The 17,292-nt window shown below is 34.8% G+C and overlaps 1 protein-coding gene across 1 annotated transcript in view; it reads left to right on the top strand.

Moving 5' to 3' along the window:
* The window catches only part of LOC138810018 (uncharacterized), a 55,028-nt gene that overhangs the window by 21,152 nt on the left and 16,584 nt on the right, over positions 1-17,292 (top strand). The window contains exons 11-13 of the mRNA XM_069997222.1: positions 1,333-1,483; positions 2,172-2,307; positions 8,251-8,359. Of these exons, the coding sequence (XP_069853323.1) occupies positions 1,333-1,483; positions 2,172-2,307; positions 8,251-8,359 (396 nt within the window). The remainder of the gene's footprint in view (positions 1-1,332; positions 1,484-2,171; positions 2,308-8,250; positions 8,360-17,292) is intronic.

Raw genomic sequence — 17,292 nt, 5'->3', positions numbered from 1 at the left:
GTATCAGTTATACACTGATTTATATCTCAATAAAGCTATTATAAGGAATAAAGTTAGTGTCTTAATTTTTTAACTAGAATAAAATCTCTTCCTTTTGCATCAAAAAGAACCCTCAAGAATGACAGTTGCCACAGGAAAATAATAACCACTTCTCTCTCCAATGGCTTTTAAAACATGTCCTTTTCTATAACATATAAGAACTCAATGACTAAGAATGCACGGTATATGAGTTCTATTTTCCACTGCAAAGAAATAGTCTCTGTGGATCTGAAACTTATCAGAACTAAAATGATGAAAGGAACAGCTATCTGAACATTTCCAATAGCAGGTGATATCCATTTGCCAGTCTGGGAAGTATATGTGACCATACATCAAATCTCATTTTAACAAATCTCTACCAGTGGTAGAGATTCAGTATTATGAAGTGTTTTTAAAATCTGTTATTTAAAGTAATAGTAGATGTTATAAAAAATGTAAATACTATAAGAGCAATGGAAGTCTCTTGGAATTAATTGTAATGAGATTATGTTACTGTCAATAAATTGAATATTAGTCACTTTTAGCAATAGAAAGATTAAAAGATACTAGTTTGCAGAATAGCAAGAGGTGACAGTACCATGATGGTGAATCCTAGATGTATGATCAAAAAATAAAAAACATGTTACAGTAACTCATAATGTACCTGCTTTGAACATGATTACCTCCCAGGTTCTAAAAAATGAAAGACAAAAGAAAGCCCCTGCCTAAATTCCATTATTCAAAAATTTAGTAAATGCTTCTTAAATCTGCTCATTTTTAATAATTTTATATTCTTAAAAACTTAAAGTAAGCCGGGCACCGGTGGCTTACCACTGTAATCCTAGCTACTGAGGAGGCTGAGATCTGAGGATCATGGTTCAAAGCCAGCCCGGGCAGAAAAGTCCGTGAGACTCTTATCTCCAATAAACCACTAGAAAACCGGAAGTGGTGCTGTAGCTCAAGCAGTAGAGCACTCACCTTGAGTTGAAGAGCACAGGGTTAGCGCCCAAGCCCAGAGTTCAAACCCCACGACCAACAAAAAACAAAAACTAAAAGTAAGCTGTGCTGTGTGCTGGTGGCTCATGCCTATAATCCTAGCAGCAAAGGAAGCTGAGATCTAAGGATAATAGTTCAAAGCCAGCCCAGGCAGAAAAGTCTGTGAGACTACTCTACAGTTAACCAAGTGGAGCTGTGGCTCAAGTGCTAGAGTGCTAGTCTTGAGCAAAACGTTCAGCAATGGTACCCAGGCCTTGAGTTCACACTACAGAACCCACACAAACAAAAAACGTAATGTTTTATATGTTTCTGTAATAGATGCTGTGAGAGAAGTAAGGAAATATTCCACTACCCCTGCCTTGGAGAAGAGCACAACCAACAGACCTGGTGCCTATGAACATTCACAGATGAAACTTTTTAGGTCCCAAAGAAATCTTTATATCTCTGGATTTTCATTATTTTTTTGGCTGTAAGTAAAAGAAAAAAAGTAGATCAAAAATTTAAGATACTGTTAAGAATTAGGTTTTCTTCATCTTATTAACATCTTCGTTACTCAGATGGCCTCAAATGATAAATACTTAGTTTGTAGGTCTGCTAGGCTAGAGCCTTGAATGCTCCTGTGTGTACAGTATATTCTGCCCCAACTCAGTATGACTATTCATTTCTTCATTCTTATATTTATAGACTTTTATGCTATACTTTGCTCCTCACTTTGGGTCTTAAATAGATTTACATGTACATGTATATATAAAGGTATGTGTATATTGATATGTGGGTATATATTTATATATATGTATATATATATGTGTGTGTATATATATATATATATATACACACACACACACACACACACACACACACACACTATTGGAAATTTTTTATTAACAGATGTAACTGTTCTATTGCTGCAACTAAAAATGACCACAAATGACTGGCTAAAACACACAAATTTATCAACTTACATTTTGGTAGGATAAGATCACTCTCATTGGGGATGGTTTTTCTTTAGAGCATCAAAAACAATATTTACTTGTCTAAGAGACCACCCACAGAGTAATTGTTGAGAATCAACCATGTTACATCAATAAAAATCTCCATAAAGTTACAGTTCTTCAAAATTACTCGAGTTATGAATTCTTATATACCTTTTTTTTTAGAGTGTTGAGACGTCTGGTTACACTTATTACTCAGCTGGCAAAAGAACTATCGAACAAAAATGTGCTTAAAATTCAAGCAGATAATACTAATAAGGCTGCCAAAAAATTCATGGAAGAGAATGAAAAACTAAAATGGGTATGTATTTTTTTTATAACTGTGTAAATGTTATTGGTATCCCAAAAGAGTTGCATAGTGCTTTTCAGCATCAAAACATGTTTCACCTGTAATCCTACCATTAGGGAGACTGAGGCAGTCAGATCCACAAGTTCTAGCTTAAACTACATAGTGAGTTTCAAACTAGGATACAGAGACCTTATCTCAATAAATAAATACCTGCATTTGCATAATTTATTAGCAGAAAGTGGCTGTCCATAACAATATCATCTATAGAATGACTCTTTCAGAAGTATTTTTCTATTCTTCCCATATTTTCCATCCAAAGTAATTTAATGCTATTGGACCTATTCCCTATGACTGAAGGAGAAAAGTGTTGTAGAAATACGAAGTTCAATTCCCTCATTACCATTAATTTTTATCTCATAACCAAGAGTAAATCTTTTTATTTCTTTTCACATAATGTATGATTGGTTTATGTAGAAAATAGGGAGAAGTCGTTAGCTACATTGACAGTTAAACATACTTAAACTCTTTAATGATGCTGAAGATCTTCTTTCTTTGAGAATCCTATACTTCCCTTGCTATTCAGGGAGACTGTGCATCAGGTACTGGCATTTTCCCTATTAACTAAAAAGATGGAAATATTAAAGACACAAAATTACATTAGTATGTTTTTTTATTATTTAAAATTTAGGACTCAGCTCTCAGTAGTTTCAGTGTTTTCCATTCATTTTAAACCCTGTAAGTTTCACTAATCTCCTTCAAGAAGTAAATTTCTTGAAGAAAATGTCCTAAAATAATGCAGTAAAATTGTTACAAATTAAATGCTAGCAGTTAGCACTGGAATAAAAGAAAACCCATTTTGAGCCCAGCAAATGTATTAAATTATTTAAGTCCTAAAACCCAGACTCTTGGGCTGGGAAGGTGGCTCAGTGGTAGAGCACTTGCCTTGCATGCTTGAGGCCCTGGGTTCGATTCCTCAGCACCATGTAAGCAAAAAGAAAAAAGCTGGAAGTGGCGTTGTGGCTCAAGTGGTAGAGTGCTAGCCTTGAGCTGAAGAGCTGAGATATAGCGCCCAGGCCCAGAGTTCAGGCCCATGACTGGACCCCCCTCCCCCCCCCAAAAAAAGCTAAAACCCAGACTCTTATACAAAAAACTTGAAGTACCACTTTTCATTAATTTGGGATTTTCATTTATTTGTTCTTGTAGTACTCTGGTTTAAGCTCAGAGCTTTATATTTGCTAGGCAAGTGCAATTCTACTTGAGTGATGCTTCCTACCTCCTTTTTATATTGCTGATTTTTAAATCTCTTTTCACCCAGCTATCTGGACTACAATCCTATTTACACATCCCACCATGGCTGGGATATGTAATACCCAGGTTTTCTGTTGAGTTGAGGATCTCGCAAATACCCACCCTTCCAAACTGGCCTGGAACCATGATCTTCCCTATCTCTGCTTCACTTGTAGCTGGAATGCTAGCCACATGCCACCATGACCAGCTTTTATTGGTTGCATTCAGGGTTGGAGTGGTGGGGTTCTCATGAACTTTCTGCCTAAAGCAAGCCTTAAAATGTTCTCGGTTTCCCAAGTTGCTAGGATTACAAGTATGAGCCATTGTGCCTGGCTGGTTTTTCTGTTGTTGTTATTGTTGTGTGTGTATGGTTGCTTTGTCTTTAACAACAGTGCTGGGTTTGGAACCCATAACCTAAGTGTCCTAGGCAAACACTCTACCACTGAACCACGCTCTTAGCCACCTTTCACCAATTATAAGTGAAATGGCTAGTAAGTGGTTACAATAGAAGGCTTTTCAAACCTTTTTTCCCCCCAGAGTGTGAGGCTTTGAAAACTCTAATCCTAGGCATTGTCCCTGAGCTCTTCAGCTCAAAGTGAGCATTCTACCACTTGAGCCACAGTACCACTCCCAGTTTTCTGGTGGTTAATTTGAGATCAGTCTCACGGACTTATCTGACCAGGCTGGCTTTGAATCATGATCCTCAAATCTCAGCCTCCTATGTAGCTAGGATTATAGGTGTGAGTCACCAGCACCTAGCTCAAACCTTTTAAATAAAGCAAAACTGATTGCAAAATATGAATTATGCTGTACTATCATTATCTACAAAGTCTAAGCCTATATTTTACTTTCATGATATTTAACTCATTTATACTATAACAAAAAACATGAAGAATACTCTTTTCATAAAACAGAATTCCACTGTTTGAGTACATTGTTACCAGCATCTCTTATGGACACTTACAGAATATAAAAACCAGTGTATTTTGCATTTCCTTATTCAATTTTGAAAAGATATTGATCCATTGATGTCTTCTAAGTATCCTTTTATGGTAAATATAGTTTTTAGACAACAAGATGATATGTTCTGATAAGTCACTTTTGTTTTTTGAGGAATGCTTCATCAACAGTCAACTTCATTTATACCTTAATGCTATTTGCTTCAGTTTCCATTCTTTGGTCTCAGTCCACAAAGGTAAAAACAAAACTGTAATCCTCAAAGCTTTGACTACTGCATGATGATTAAATCAATAGTAAACAACTTTGGATTTATGAAAATATTTATGTATCCAAATTGCTTTAAAATTAGACACATCACCTTATAGTAATGAATTGTAACTACTCTTAGGATACTGCTTCTTTTCTCTTCAGTTGTTTTCTTCTTATTGAGCTATAAGAAATCAAGATTTTCAATTTTTGATACTAGCATCTTTTTCATATACTCTATTATTAATGTACTTAACTAGTTGTGCCTTCAAAAGAAAAAAATTACCACCTTTAAAGAAATTTTGAGACTTTTCTTTTGGAATTATTTGCAAACATAGTTATCCTTGCTAGGATTTATTTTTATGTTCAGATTTCCTTGACCTCCCACTTATTTTGTAGAGGAGGGGGTGTTTTGTTTGCTTTGATTTAATACTGTCCTAGTTCCTTGCCTTTTGAATATATGACTAAGTCATTGGTCTTACAACCATCAGATTAGGTAGATATGCTGAGCTAAAGCGATTACGCATTGAAGTTTGTAAACTGAACATAAATACTGTCGGTGTTCAGAGTATATCTAATTGACCAGTAAACTGGTCAATAAAACCCCAAATGAGAATGTCAAGAATGACTTCCAGTCAAGCATAGTGAATGCTCTCATAATCTCTGGCACTTGAGAGGCAGGGACAAGAGGATCATTAGTTTGAGATCAGTCTGGGCTGGTGGGACCCTGTCTCTAAACAAGAAAAAAAAGAAAAAGAAAAATATGTGTGTGTGTGTGTGTGTGTGTGTGTGTGTGTGTGTGTGTGTGTGTGTGTGTGTGTGTGTTGCCATTTCAAGTGTGTGTGTGTGTGTTGCCATTTCAAGCTGACTTGTGTGTGGGCTTTGAAGAAAAATTAAGAATAATAAAATTGCCAAAATATCGCAGAAACATACAATATGGTAGAAAGTGTGTTCATTGTTCTGCAGTCCAGGAGACTTGGATGCCAGTTCCAAAAGTACCAGTAATTAGCAAAGTGACCTAGGGCAAGTTATGTTCTGAGCTTTAAGGTTCCTTGGTTATAAACAATAGTTAATACTATGCCAAGTATTACTTCAAGTGCTATATATTAAGGAAAGGATAAACTCTTAATTCTCACAAGAATCCCATGAGGTTTGTATTTATCTGCATTTTGTAGATGAAACAGGCACATAAAGGTCAATGACATTCACAAACTTAGTGACAGAAAATTCAAATCTAGGTAGCCTGACTCTAGAATCTAAACTCATTGCCACATTGTTTTGTTATGTTGTCTGATAAAATGACTCCTTTCTGTTCTTAGACTTAACTTAGAGAAATAATTAGAAAAGAATTTTTAAGACAAATCCTCAATATGTAGCCCAGGCTGATCTTGAACTCAAAATCCTCCTGCCTCAGCTTTTCTTGTGTGGAATTACAGTTGTGTGTTACCAGGACTATCTAATTATAATTTAGCCTTAAAATGAGTATGTGGAACTTTACTTCTGACTTTCTCATCACACCAAGATGAGATAGGATGGGTGAGACAGTAAACACTTGTGGTACTGAGTAAGTTTTAGATTCCAGGGCATTTAATCTTTCTCCAGCATAAAGTTACACATAATAAATTTGGACAAATTTACAGGTGCAGTAATGAAAGCTTATTCACAATACTGACACAAATCCAACTTTTCCACGTCAGTGGCATAATCATTCAAGCAGTCACTGTAAATATTCTGGCATCTCAGTGGTTGTCCAATTTGGGTAATCACTAGAGACTGAGTGAACTGAATTCACTGCAGCAGCAACAGCTAGAGTTGTTTTGTACTTGAAGTAAACAACAAATTAAAAATGGCTTGGAAAAAAATTTTGTCTGGTCTTTATAATAAAAATACTTAATTTCAAAAGGCCTGAGGCTATTTCTACTTTAGAACCAACTTCAGTCTTCCATTTTCTAAAGAATCCCTGTGTGTGTGTGTGTGTGTGTGTGTGTGTGTGTGTGTGTGTGTGTGTGTGTGTGTGTGTGTGTGTGTGTGTGTGTGTGTGTGTGTGTGTGTGTGTGTGTGTGTGTGTGTGTGTGTGTGTGTGTGTGTGTGTGTGTGTGTGTCTACTTTTCTGTTAAAGCACAATAGCCTTATGCATCAGATCTTATGCTCTTATCCTTATCCTTTCTACTAGAACAAGACTGGTAACTTAAGAGCAGAAAAAAAAAATGTGTTTCTATTACATTTTTATCCCTTAATAGTTCCTTGCACTGTTAAATATTTACAAATATTTTTACTAGAACTTTTGTGAGTTTTGTCTATTAAACACATCAATTTACATTTGAAAATGAACCACCCTACAATGAAATTCTTCTCTGATGTCAGTCTGTTTTAAATTCTCCCAAGTTGCTCTTTTACCTGACATACAAGCTATCACTATCAAGTTGCTGCCACTTTATTTAGTTTACTGACTCAAGTCAGTGGGCACATATTTTTGTCTTGGTTTTACTATTCAGCTTTTAAGTAGTGCTTAGAAAAGAAATTACAAACCTTTTTAGAACTAGAATAGATTTTTAAAGAAAGCATTGTAAAAGATTATTTGTATTAAAATTAATTTGGAAGCTGTTCAATAAAAATTAAATAAAATTTTCCATCCACTAAATTGGCCCTGTCATTTTCCACTTATCCATATTGATCGTGATATTGTTCCAAATTTGTATAAAAGCAGTCTGATACCAGGTGCTGATGGCTCATCTCTAATTCTAGCTACTAAAAAGGCTGAGACCCAGAGTATCCCAAACCAGCTTGGACAGAAAAGTCCACAAAACTCCTATCTTTAAAATAACCAGCAAAAAGTCAGACTATGGGGGCTGGGAAGTTGGCTCAGCGGTAGAGCGCTTGCCTTGCATGCATGAGGCCCTGGGTTCGATTCCTCAGCACCACATAAGCAAGAGTACTAGCCTTGAGCTGAAGAGCTGAGGGACAGGGCCCAGGCCCAGAGTTCAGGCTCCACAACCGGACCCAAAAAAAAAAAAGACTGAGTTAAACTGGCATAATACCAGCTAAGCAACCAGACTGAGTCCAAACCTCAGTGACAAAAGAAAAACACAGTCTGAGTAGACTACTCTGTTGTCAACAATGGTTTGCAATTAATATGAACCTCAGAACTATTTTACTTTCTTTAAATTTATATTACATAGTTAATTGAGAAAAATATTCAAAAATTTTGAAAACATAATTTTTATTGTAACCTAGTCAGAAATTCCTTTTTTTTGTACAAATACCATTCATAATAGATCTTTTCAGATTGTTTGCCAAATATCAAATTTCTGTTAGCAAAAGTACCTTGTAGAAAATTTTAAAATATTGAAAAGAACAAAGCAATCAAGATCAATATTGTTGAATAATTATTCAGACTACTTCATGTAAGATTATCTAGGTACTGTAAATTAAGCTTACTTCTTCCTATAACTCTTGTGATAGATTCTGAAAAGCCAGGACAAGGATGGAGGACACATTTTGGAAGCTGAAAATAAAAAACTAGTAGAAGACCAAGAGAAACTGAAAAGTGAATTAAAGAAGACCTCAGATGGTAACTTTGTGTGCTTGAGAAAGAGAGGAAATACTAACATTTTTTTTTCAGCTGTTGCACTTCACTGTTTTACCTTAAACAAAACTAATGCCTGAATGTCCTTTGTACTCAGAATGACCTATTTATAAATACCTGCTCAAATGTGAAGATAAAACATTGTTGCAACCAGAAGAAACATGTTCTGTTATTCAGAAAAACATGTAGGTGTTTCAGATCTGTGTTGTAAACACAAATGTTCTTGCCTTAGCAAAAGAGCTATGTTCCTGAAAAGTGGCTTATAAACATATTTTTGTAAAATGAGTCACATATTTCCATCCTATATTAACTTCTTTTGTAGAAACATCACAAGGTTATAAGAAAGAATATTGCTTATCTCAAATCTTGGTATTTCATACCCACTAGATAAAAAAGACAGTTTTCCTTCAGAAGAAACAGCAATCTGGAATATCAGCCAGGAATTTCAAGCCTTATTTCCTGTGGGTTCAAAATGGGATATCCACACATGGATATATTTTTAATGTAGCCATAAATAACATTTTTAAAAATCTAGTACTGTTACCTTCATAGTTAAGAAAGTATTATTTGCAGTTACATAACATAGTAGATAACCTAAATCCAAAGTCATTTGAGAACATTGCTGGGTCCAGCAACATTTTTGTTTATAGACAAAAAATGACTTCTTGTTAGCCATATACTAGGGTATCTGTCAGCCACTCAGGATTACATTGGTCAGAGTTAAAGTAATGATCTTTGTTAGACTTTCTCCAGTTTCAAATCTAACCAGTACCTAAATTTTCAGAAACATATGATCTATAGCTTAGTCACACAAAAATGATATTTTCCATGTAAACTTTTTTACCCTTGATTTTTTCAATCTAATAAGTGCAATATTTTCTCTTAAAGTATTAGTAAAATAAAAATGTAAGTACAAAGTTTTTTGAGCTGATTAGTCCAAAATTAATTTGAAAGTAAATAAGAAAATATTCATTTTCTGAATCAATCATACCATGTTACATATGCAAGTCTAAGTAGCTCTCAGTATAAGAGAAGTAGCTCTCAGTATAATAGAAGTACCTTATAATAAAACTTGTAATTATTGAGTACTTATTTATATTGTTTGGAAAGAATTTACTTCATCAGAATATATTTGAATCTGAAACTGACACTAATTCCATAAGCTAACTCCAAAGCAAAAATTTATATGAAGATATTTCTTGTGATAGGAAATTCTTTAACCACTTTCTTATTTTTTCACTTCCAGCTAAAAGAAAAGATGCTAATTTAGAGGCACTAAAGTAAATTACCCTTCAAGAAAAAATAGTACATTGTATGATTGTCAGAGTATATTCCCAAATTCAAGAATTTGTTGTAGTTACTACTTTTGGTTGTTCTGTAATTTAAAACATTTAGACATAATTAAGAAATTTTAACATTTATATGCAGATGAATTTAGTAGTCCCCATCCACTACTTCCTTCTACATGCTGAAGGGAAAGCATGATTTTGTTTTGTTTTTTTTTTAACCCTACAGGAAACATTGTTACTTTTAGAGAATACAAGGAACTATTTCAAAAAGCTTTTAATTAACAATAAAAATAGTCTCAAATGTTTTTTTATTATTATCAAGGATCTCTTTTTCAGATTTTAAACAATTGGTACAAAAATTAAGCTTTATGCCATGCTATTATTGTCTTAACAAAGTCAATTTAGTTTCTTCCTTTGCTCTAAAAATTTTCAATTCTGGGATATTTTGAGCTTCAGCTTCCTAAGTCTGAAATACAAATAATCCCCAATATTACATTAGTATTTCTTTGAAGGACAAATTGAATGTTTGGAGAAAATAGATCCTTTGATGTTATAGACATAATGTTTATAATCTGATAACAAGAGATACCAGTACAGTGTTTGAAATACAGACTGTGCAACTACTTTGAGCGGGAATCAGTGTTGAGGTAAAAGCAAACTACCTGTTTAACTATGTTTTGTTTGGTTTCTGCAAGATGTGAAATAATTTATGAGCACATTTTATTTAACCAAAGTTGTTTTTTATATAAATTTTAATGACCTTGAGGAGCTCAGAGGTTCTATGTTCTTTAAAAAAAAGTCACTTTGGCTATATTCTTTTGACTTTGACCATAGAATTTAATGACGACAAGAACTAACAAATTATATCAAGTAATAGTGTAGATCAACTAATAATAATATAGATCAACTAATAGTATAAATTTATCAATACAATACTTTGTACAAAGTACCACTCAAAAAAATATATTCACTGATTTCTAGAAGTTGAATGTCCTAAGGTGGCAATGCAAAAAAAAAAAAAAAATCAGAAAGATCTTTTTAGACTTGTGTAAAAAGCAGTTAAGTATGATTCATATTTTATATGTGCAAAGAGAATGTTTTTATATGAATTTTCTTACCCTTGATTTTTTTCTTTGATCTAAGTGGAATAATATCTCCCAATATGTTAATAGAAATAGTGTAAGTACAGAGGTTTATTTAAGTTGATTCTAGCCCCAAATTAGAAAAATGATGTTCTGAAAGCAGTTATTAGCAGGGCAGCATTGGCTCGTACTTGTAATCAACCCTAGCTACTCAGGACGCTGAGATCTGAGGATCATAGTTCAGACCCGGCCCAGGCAGCAAACTTAATGAGACTCTCCTCTCACAATAAGCCGGAAGTGGAGCTGTGGTACAAGTAGTAGAGTGCTAGCATTGAGCATAAAAGCTCAAGTACAGGTCCTGAGTTCAAGCCCTAAGTCCAACACCAAAACACAAAAACAAAAAAAACACTCTTAAAAACACTATAATAGTAAAAAAAAAAAATTCTTTATCAATTCTTTATCAATTCTTAACTACCAGTTCAGGTTTGACCAGTTAGTAAGCTCTCCTGTGTGCTAATATATAGTAATATCGCCTAGAGGTCCAAAAGAGTGCAACTATACCTCAGAGCTCCTAATTTATACTCAGGACTAGGCAAAGTAGAAAGACCTGATCTGTCATTTAGTAATTCATTTAACAATAAATTTGATATCCCATTGTGTGCAGTAATTGGAAAGGGCACTACCATGAAAAATACCTTCCTGAGCTTAATGGAATTTACAAAGTTCCTTGGGTTTTATAAAAGAAAGAATACTTTTATGTTGTGGAAAACCTTCTATCCAAGGACACTGACTTCAAATGACCCCTCCAGGATAACCACATGTACTTGTTCTTCTAACTAGACACTTTACCAGACTTGAAAATTGAGTAAAAAGCAGTTAAGTACTTACTCTCATAACTAGAGAAAATGTACACCATTCAAGCATTTCATGCGTATAGACACTGATAAAACTAAGTAAGACTTACAGTGATTGAACTGCGTGAGGAAATGTCTCCTCCTTACTCCTATAGGAACAGAAACTTGCTATATTTAAAAAGGAATTTTTAGTGCTGCCAATTTTTTTTTTTTTATGGTCATGGGGCTTGAACTCTGGGCCTGGGTGCTACCCCTCAGCTCTTCAGCTCAATGCTAGGGCCCTACCGCAGCGCCACTTCCGGTTTTTCTGGTGGTTTATTAGAGATGAGTTTCACAGACTTTCCTGCCTGGGCTGGCTTTGAACTGCGATCCTCAGATCTCAGCCTCCTAAGTAGCTAGGATTACTGGCGTGAGCCAGCAGCCCAGTAGGGATGCCAATCTTAAAATAAAGGTTGTATAAGTGTTATGTGTTTGTTATAAGTGTTAAACATTTCCATCCTCCCTCCCTTCCTTCTTCTCTACCTCCTTTTTTCCCACCCTCCTTCCTTTCTTCTTCCTTTTATCAGCAATTTTTTTAAAGAAGTTTTCAAATAGTTTATTCATTGAGAAATCATCTAATATGAAGCATAATTAACTTTACCTAAAATTTTATCTGTATTAAGGACAAAGCAAATCTTAACATTTTTCTAATCAAAACATAAAAACTGTAAAGATCTATTACATGTATTAAATTATTGGTAGCACATAAAAGACATTTGAGCCAGCCATTATATTCCCCTATTTAAGATACTATTAATCCAACTATCTTCATGGATAAATGCTTTGTATCACCATTATTTACCTTGAACTAAAGTTTCCTTTTACAGAACACCTCAACTATCCTTGAAGATGTTAGTGCTTAAAAAAGATCATCCTTGGTTGCCAGTAATAAATTAAAACTAAGGTACTTTTCAAGAGAAACTGAGTATCAAAACAAGATGAAAATTACATAGAAATGTCTACTTTATGAGTCCTAGTCTAAGATACAGGCTTTGTATGCAAATCTAAAACTTTAGTTTTTCCATTTCCTTACATTCCATTGTCTAAAAATAATTTCTGAAATATTTCTGAAAGGATAGCTGTAAATTCTTGTTAGCATGAACTCAGTTATCTTTTCCTGAAGTTACATCAAAGTCACTAGCTTACTTTAAAATTCTTAATACTTGAAAACAGTTCGTAAGTGCCAGGTGCCAATGGCTGGAGTTACCCCAAGCAGCAAAGTTTATAAAACTTTATCCCTTAGTAGCCAGCCAAGAAACAGAAGTATAAGTATGGCTCAAATGGTAGAACACAAGACTTGAATGGAAAAAGCCAAGTGAGAGTATAAGGTTGAGTCAAAGCTACAGTACTAGTACACATGCACTCACGTGCACACACACGTCATAAGTTTTAATGAACTTCGTTATTTGAAGAAGAAGAAACAGTTTTTTTCTTATCTTGATTACATTCCTGGAGGTTTCTGGGTTTTTTCACGTATCCTTCCTTTTGTAAACTGAACAACAAAACCCATAGTAAAAGGAGAACAATAAATGGCTGGGAGCATAGTTCAGTGGTAGAGCACTTGTCAATTTTCAGTACCACAGGAAAAATGAGCATAGGTTATTTTGGATATGACAGTAGGCAATATGTAATTTATAGTATATTTTTAAAGCAAAATCTGTGGCCAACCTATTTGTTAATTCATTGATATATTGTCTCTACATGTGGCTGATGTCATTGTCAAACCAGGGGGAAAAAATCGTGCTTCCTATATATCTGTTTTCCTGTGAAGAATATGTAATGTTATTTGATCTGTTTTGTTCTTTATTACATTCCTTTTTAGCTCTGATATTTTCTCTTCCTGTAAGATTTTTATCTATTCCCAATGCCTGTCTTTCAGTGACTGAAGGAATCACTACAAGAAAGATGATAACTTAAAAAAAATTCAAGGATAGCTTACATATAATTGATAAAAATCAAGAAGCAGAACTAATGACTTTCCTGAAGAAGAGTTTTTATAATCTTGACAAAGGGCCACTAAAATAAAAGAAAGCATATTTAATGATTATCTTATGAAGAGTTTGTAGTTCAAACAAGTAGATTAAATACACTACCTTCAGAAAACATCTAGGATGCCAGGCGCTGGTGGCTCATGCCTATAATCCTAGCTACTCAGGAGGCTAAGATCTGAGGATCACGGTTCAAAGCCAGCCTGGGCAGAAAAGACTGTGAGACTCCTATCTCCAATAAACCACCAGAAAATCGCAAGTGGCGCTGTAGCTGAAGTGGTAGAGCGCTCACCTTGAGCTGAAAAACTGAGGGACAGCGCCCAGGCCCAGAGTTCAAGCCCCATGACCGACCAAAAAAAGAAAAGAAAAGAAAACATCTAGGATTAATTTCCTCCTCTGGTACACGGGTTAGGAAAGAAAGAAAGAAAGAAAAAGAAAGAAAGAAAAGAAAAGAAAAAGCCAGGCACTGGCGGCATACTCCGGTAATCTTAACTACTCAGGAGGCTGAGGTCCCAGTTCAAAGCCAGCCTGGTGAGGAAGTCCGTGAGACTCTTACCTCCTATTAAACCACAAGAAAACAAGAAGTGGCACTGTGGTTGGGCACAAGCCTTGAACAGAAAAAAAAAAAAAAAAAAAAAAAAAAACCTCAGGGACAGCCCCAGGCCCGGACTTCAAGCCCCAGGACCAAAAAAGAAAAAAAGCATAGAGAATGTTAATTACATACTGAATAAAACATTGTTCCAAGGGATAAAGATAAAAACAAGCTCAGTATATTTCTGAAATATATTAATGGAGTTAGATTGGCAGAAAAATGAGTGATGATATTTCTCTTGTGCGTGAGTGAAGTGAAGTTTATAAAAGACATTTGTTAATTGATCCATTACTCTAGGAAGCAATGAATAGTTGAGCTCCTAAAAAAGTTCACAGAGGATAACTAATTTGAGTTTAATATTCCATACCACTATTGCATACCACTATTTTATTCCTACCCAGATATCTCTGTTCATTAGAAGTCCTCATAGTAAATACTTTTATAATGTATCAGACTACAACAGGATTATTTTTTATTACCAGGCTAAGTACATTAATTAAACTGAATAGTTTTTAGGAACTGCAGATAAGGAAAAAGCTGCAATGGACTATTAATACATAATGATTACCTTTAGCATGTGCAATATATTACAATGAATGACATTTTATGGCTCCTAAATAATACTCTTTCTTAATTTTTTTCAGTACTAGAGTTTGAACTCAAGACCTTACATTTGCTACTGCTGAGCCACATATCTTCAGCCCTCATTTGTACTGGCTATTCTTTTTCCTGCCTAGGAACATTCCTAGACCATGATCCTTCCATTCTTCACCTCCTATCATAGCTGGGATGACAGATGCATGCCACTATACCAGCTTCTTCCATTGAGATAGGGCCATTATCCTCCTGATCTCAGCCTCCTCCCACATAGCTAGGATTACAGGCATGAGCCACTGGCACCCAGCTTGGAATTTATTTTCTAGAATAAATTTTATTTACAGAACAAAAAAAATTCTGCCCTGTAAATATTCTAGTGATCTGAAATAGCAGGGTTTTTTGGACCTCACATTATCTAATTAATGTTATTTCCAACTTGGAGGGTAGACCCTAAATATCCTTGGAAGGCAGCAGGTAATATTGATTAACTTTTATTGACCTTTTTTTAGGCTACAACGTTCTCTTAAATAAAGTATTAAAAAATAGATTAGTTAGCTTTTGTACCTTGATTTTTTTTTTTGGTTGGATGGTTGGTTGGTTGTTTTTTGTTTTGTTTTCTCTTTTTGCAGAACTGTAGCTTAAACTCAGGACCCCATGCTTGCTAGACATACTCTAATTTATTTTTAATATCTGTTATATAGCTCTAAAAATTGTAATTATATAAAAAATGAACATGGAGAATTATTTTATTATTTACCTTTTGACCCTTAAATTGAATTGTTTTATGAGAGAAAACTTTTCATAGTGCCTTCCTGTGCTTCTAACTCAAGTTCAGCAGTTAACTCAAGTTCAGTTAATTAGATAATATTCTCCACTTCAGAAAAATGTTTCATGTAGTCCTTAGGACAGGACCTGGCATGTTTTATATCCACCTGTGTGTGAATCTTTAATGTTGAATTCTCATGGGTGGGGCATTAGGAGGATGAAGAACAGGTCAGTAAACCCAACTGCTTCTCATTAGTATTAGAGTGGGATTGTTTGTTTAGAACATCTGTTGGAGCCATTGATTTGGAATAATAAAATTTCACAGGAGAGGAGAAATTATGTCAGAATAATAAATCAGCATATTCTTTTATTAGTATTATTAGGAAGACAAATGATGAGACTAGATCTCTGTAGCTGTTCCCCATGCCGAGAGCCTTTGTGGAAGTATTAACACAAGTCACTGTGGTGCTATATTTTAAAGATCCATCTAAAGTATCTTAATTTTTTATTTTATGAAAGTGTTCTATCTGTACATAAATTTAAAAGTCAAATAACATATAAGGTTTTAGTGAGGCTACTCTCCCCAAAAGCCATTACGTACAATTCCCTGAGCTCCATGATTGATTTTTGATGGTAGAACTCAGAGCATCACTCTTGCTTGACTTGTGTTTTCCACTTGAGCCATGCCTCCAGCCCTCTCCTCTCCTTTTCTTAGGGGGGCCTCCAGATTTTATATGTGTACACACACACACACACACACACACACACACACACACACACACACACACACACACACACACACACACACACACACACACACACACACTTAATGCTAGCAACATGTACCATGTCCACATCTTTCACTATTACTCTTTTTAAATATTTCATGCACCTATAAATCTTTTTTCTCTTTTTAAATTTTATTTTTTTGTTGTTATTATAAAGGTGATATACATACGGGTTACAGTTACATAAATCAGGTAAAATGTACATTTCTTTTTGCCTCCAGATTTTTTAATGCAGTATTTGAGTAGTTATTTCTTCTGTTTGTTTGTTTTTTGGTTTTTGTTGTTGTTGTTGTTTTGTCAGTCATGGGGTTTGAACTCTGGGCCTGAACACTGTTCCTCAGCTCTTAAACTCAAGGCTAGCGCTCTACCACTTGAGCCACTGCGCCACTTCCAGTTTTCTGAGTGGTTTATTAGAGATAACAGTCTCAAGGACTGTCCTGCCTGGGCTGGCTTTGAACCATGATCCTCAGAACTAGCCTCCTTAGTAACTAGGATTACAGGCATGAGCCATCCTCCTCTGGCTTGAGTAGTTATTTCTTGATCTTTTGATGTGTGGGATCTTTTCTTTTACAAAGACAAAGACTTGAGTTCTTATCTGCCTGACTCTTAACCAACTTTTCTTCTGTGAAATAATTTTTATTGGATTGTCATAACTAGTATATTATTCAGCATTAGTATGGGAGTTCCCTTGCCTCTTATTTTCTACTGTTAATTTACTCTCTCCTTTTGGTAGACCTTATTCAGTAGCTCCCTGCAGGGGGAGAAGAGATGAAGGGTACTTTAATACCTGAAATACTGTCTTAGTATTTTCAAGAATACTGTTGGTTAAAAACTGTCAAACCTTGGAAATTTAGTGATGATGCTGTATTATCTCTAATATCTGCTATTGCTATTGAATAAGACCAGAGTGATTCCAGTTCTTTA

The sequence above is a fragment of the Dipodomys merriami genome, unplaced genomic scaffold, assembly GCF_024711535.1.
Source record: "Dipodomys merriami isolate MVZ:Mamm:240054 unplaced genomic scaffold, mDipMer1.0.p SCAF_5, whole genome shotgun sequence".
In the NCBI taxonomy this organism is placed as follows: Eukaryota; Metazoa; Chordata; class Mammalia; order Rodentia; family Heteromyidae; genus Dipodomys; species Dipodomys merriami.
Note: the sequence above shows the minus strand (reverse complement) of the source record. Positions and strands in the feature narration are given on the sequence as shown.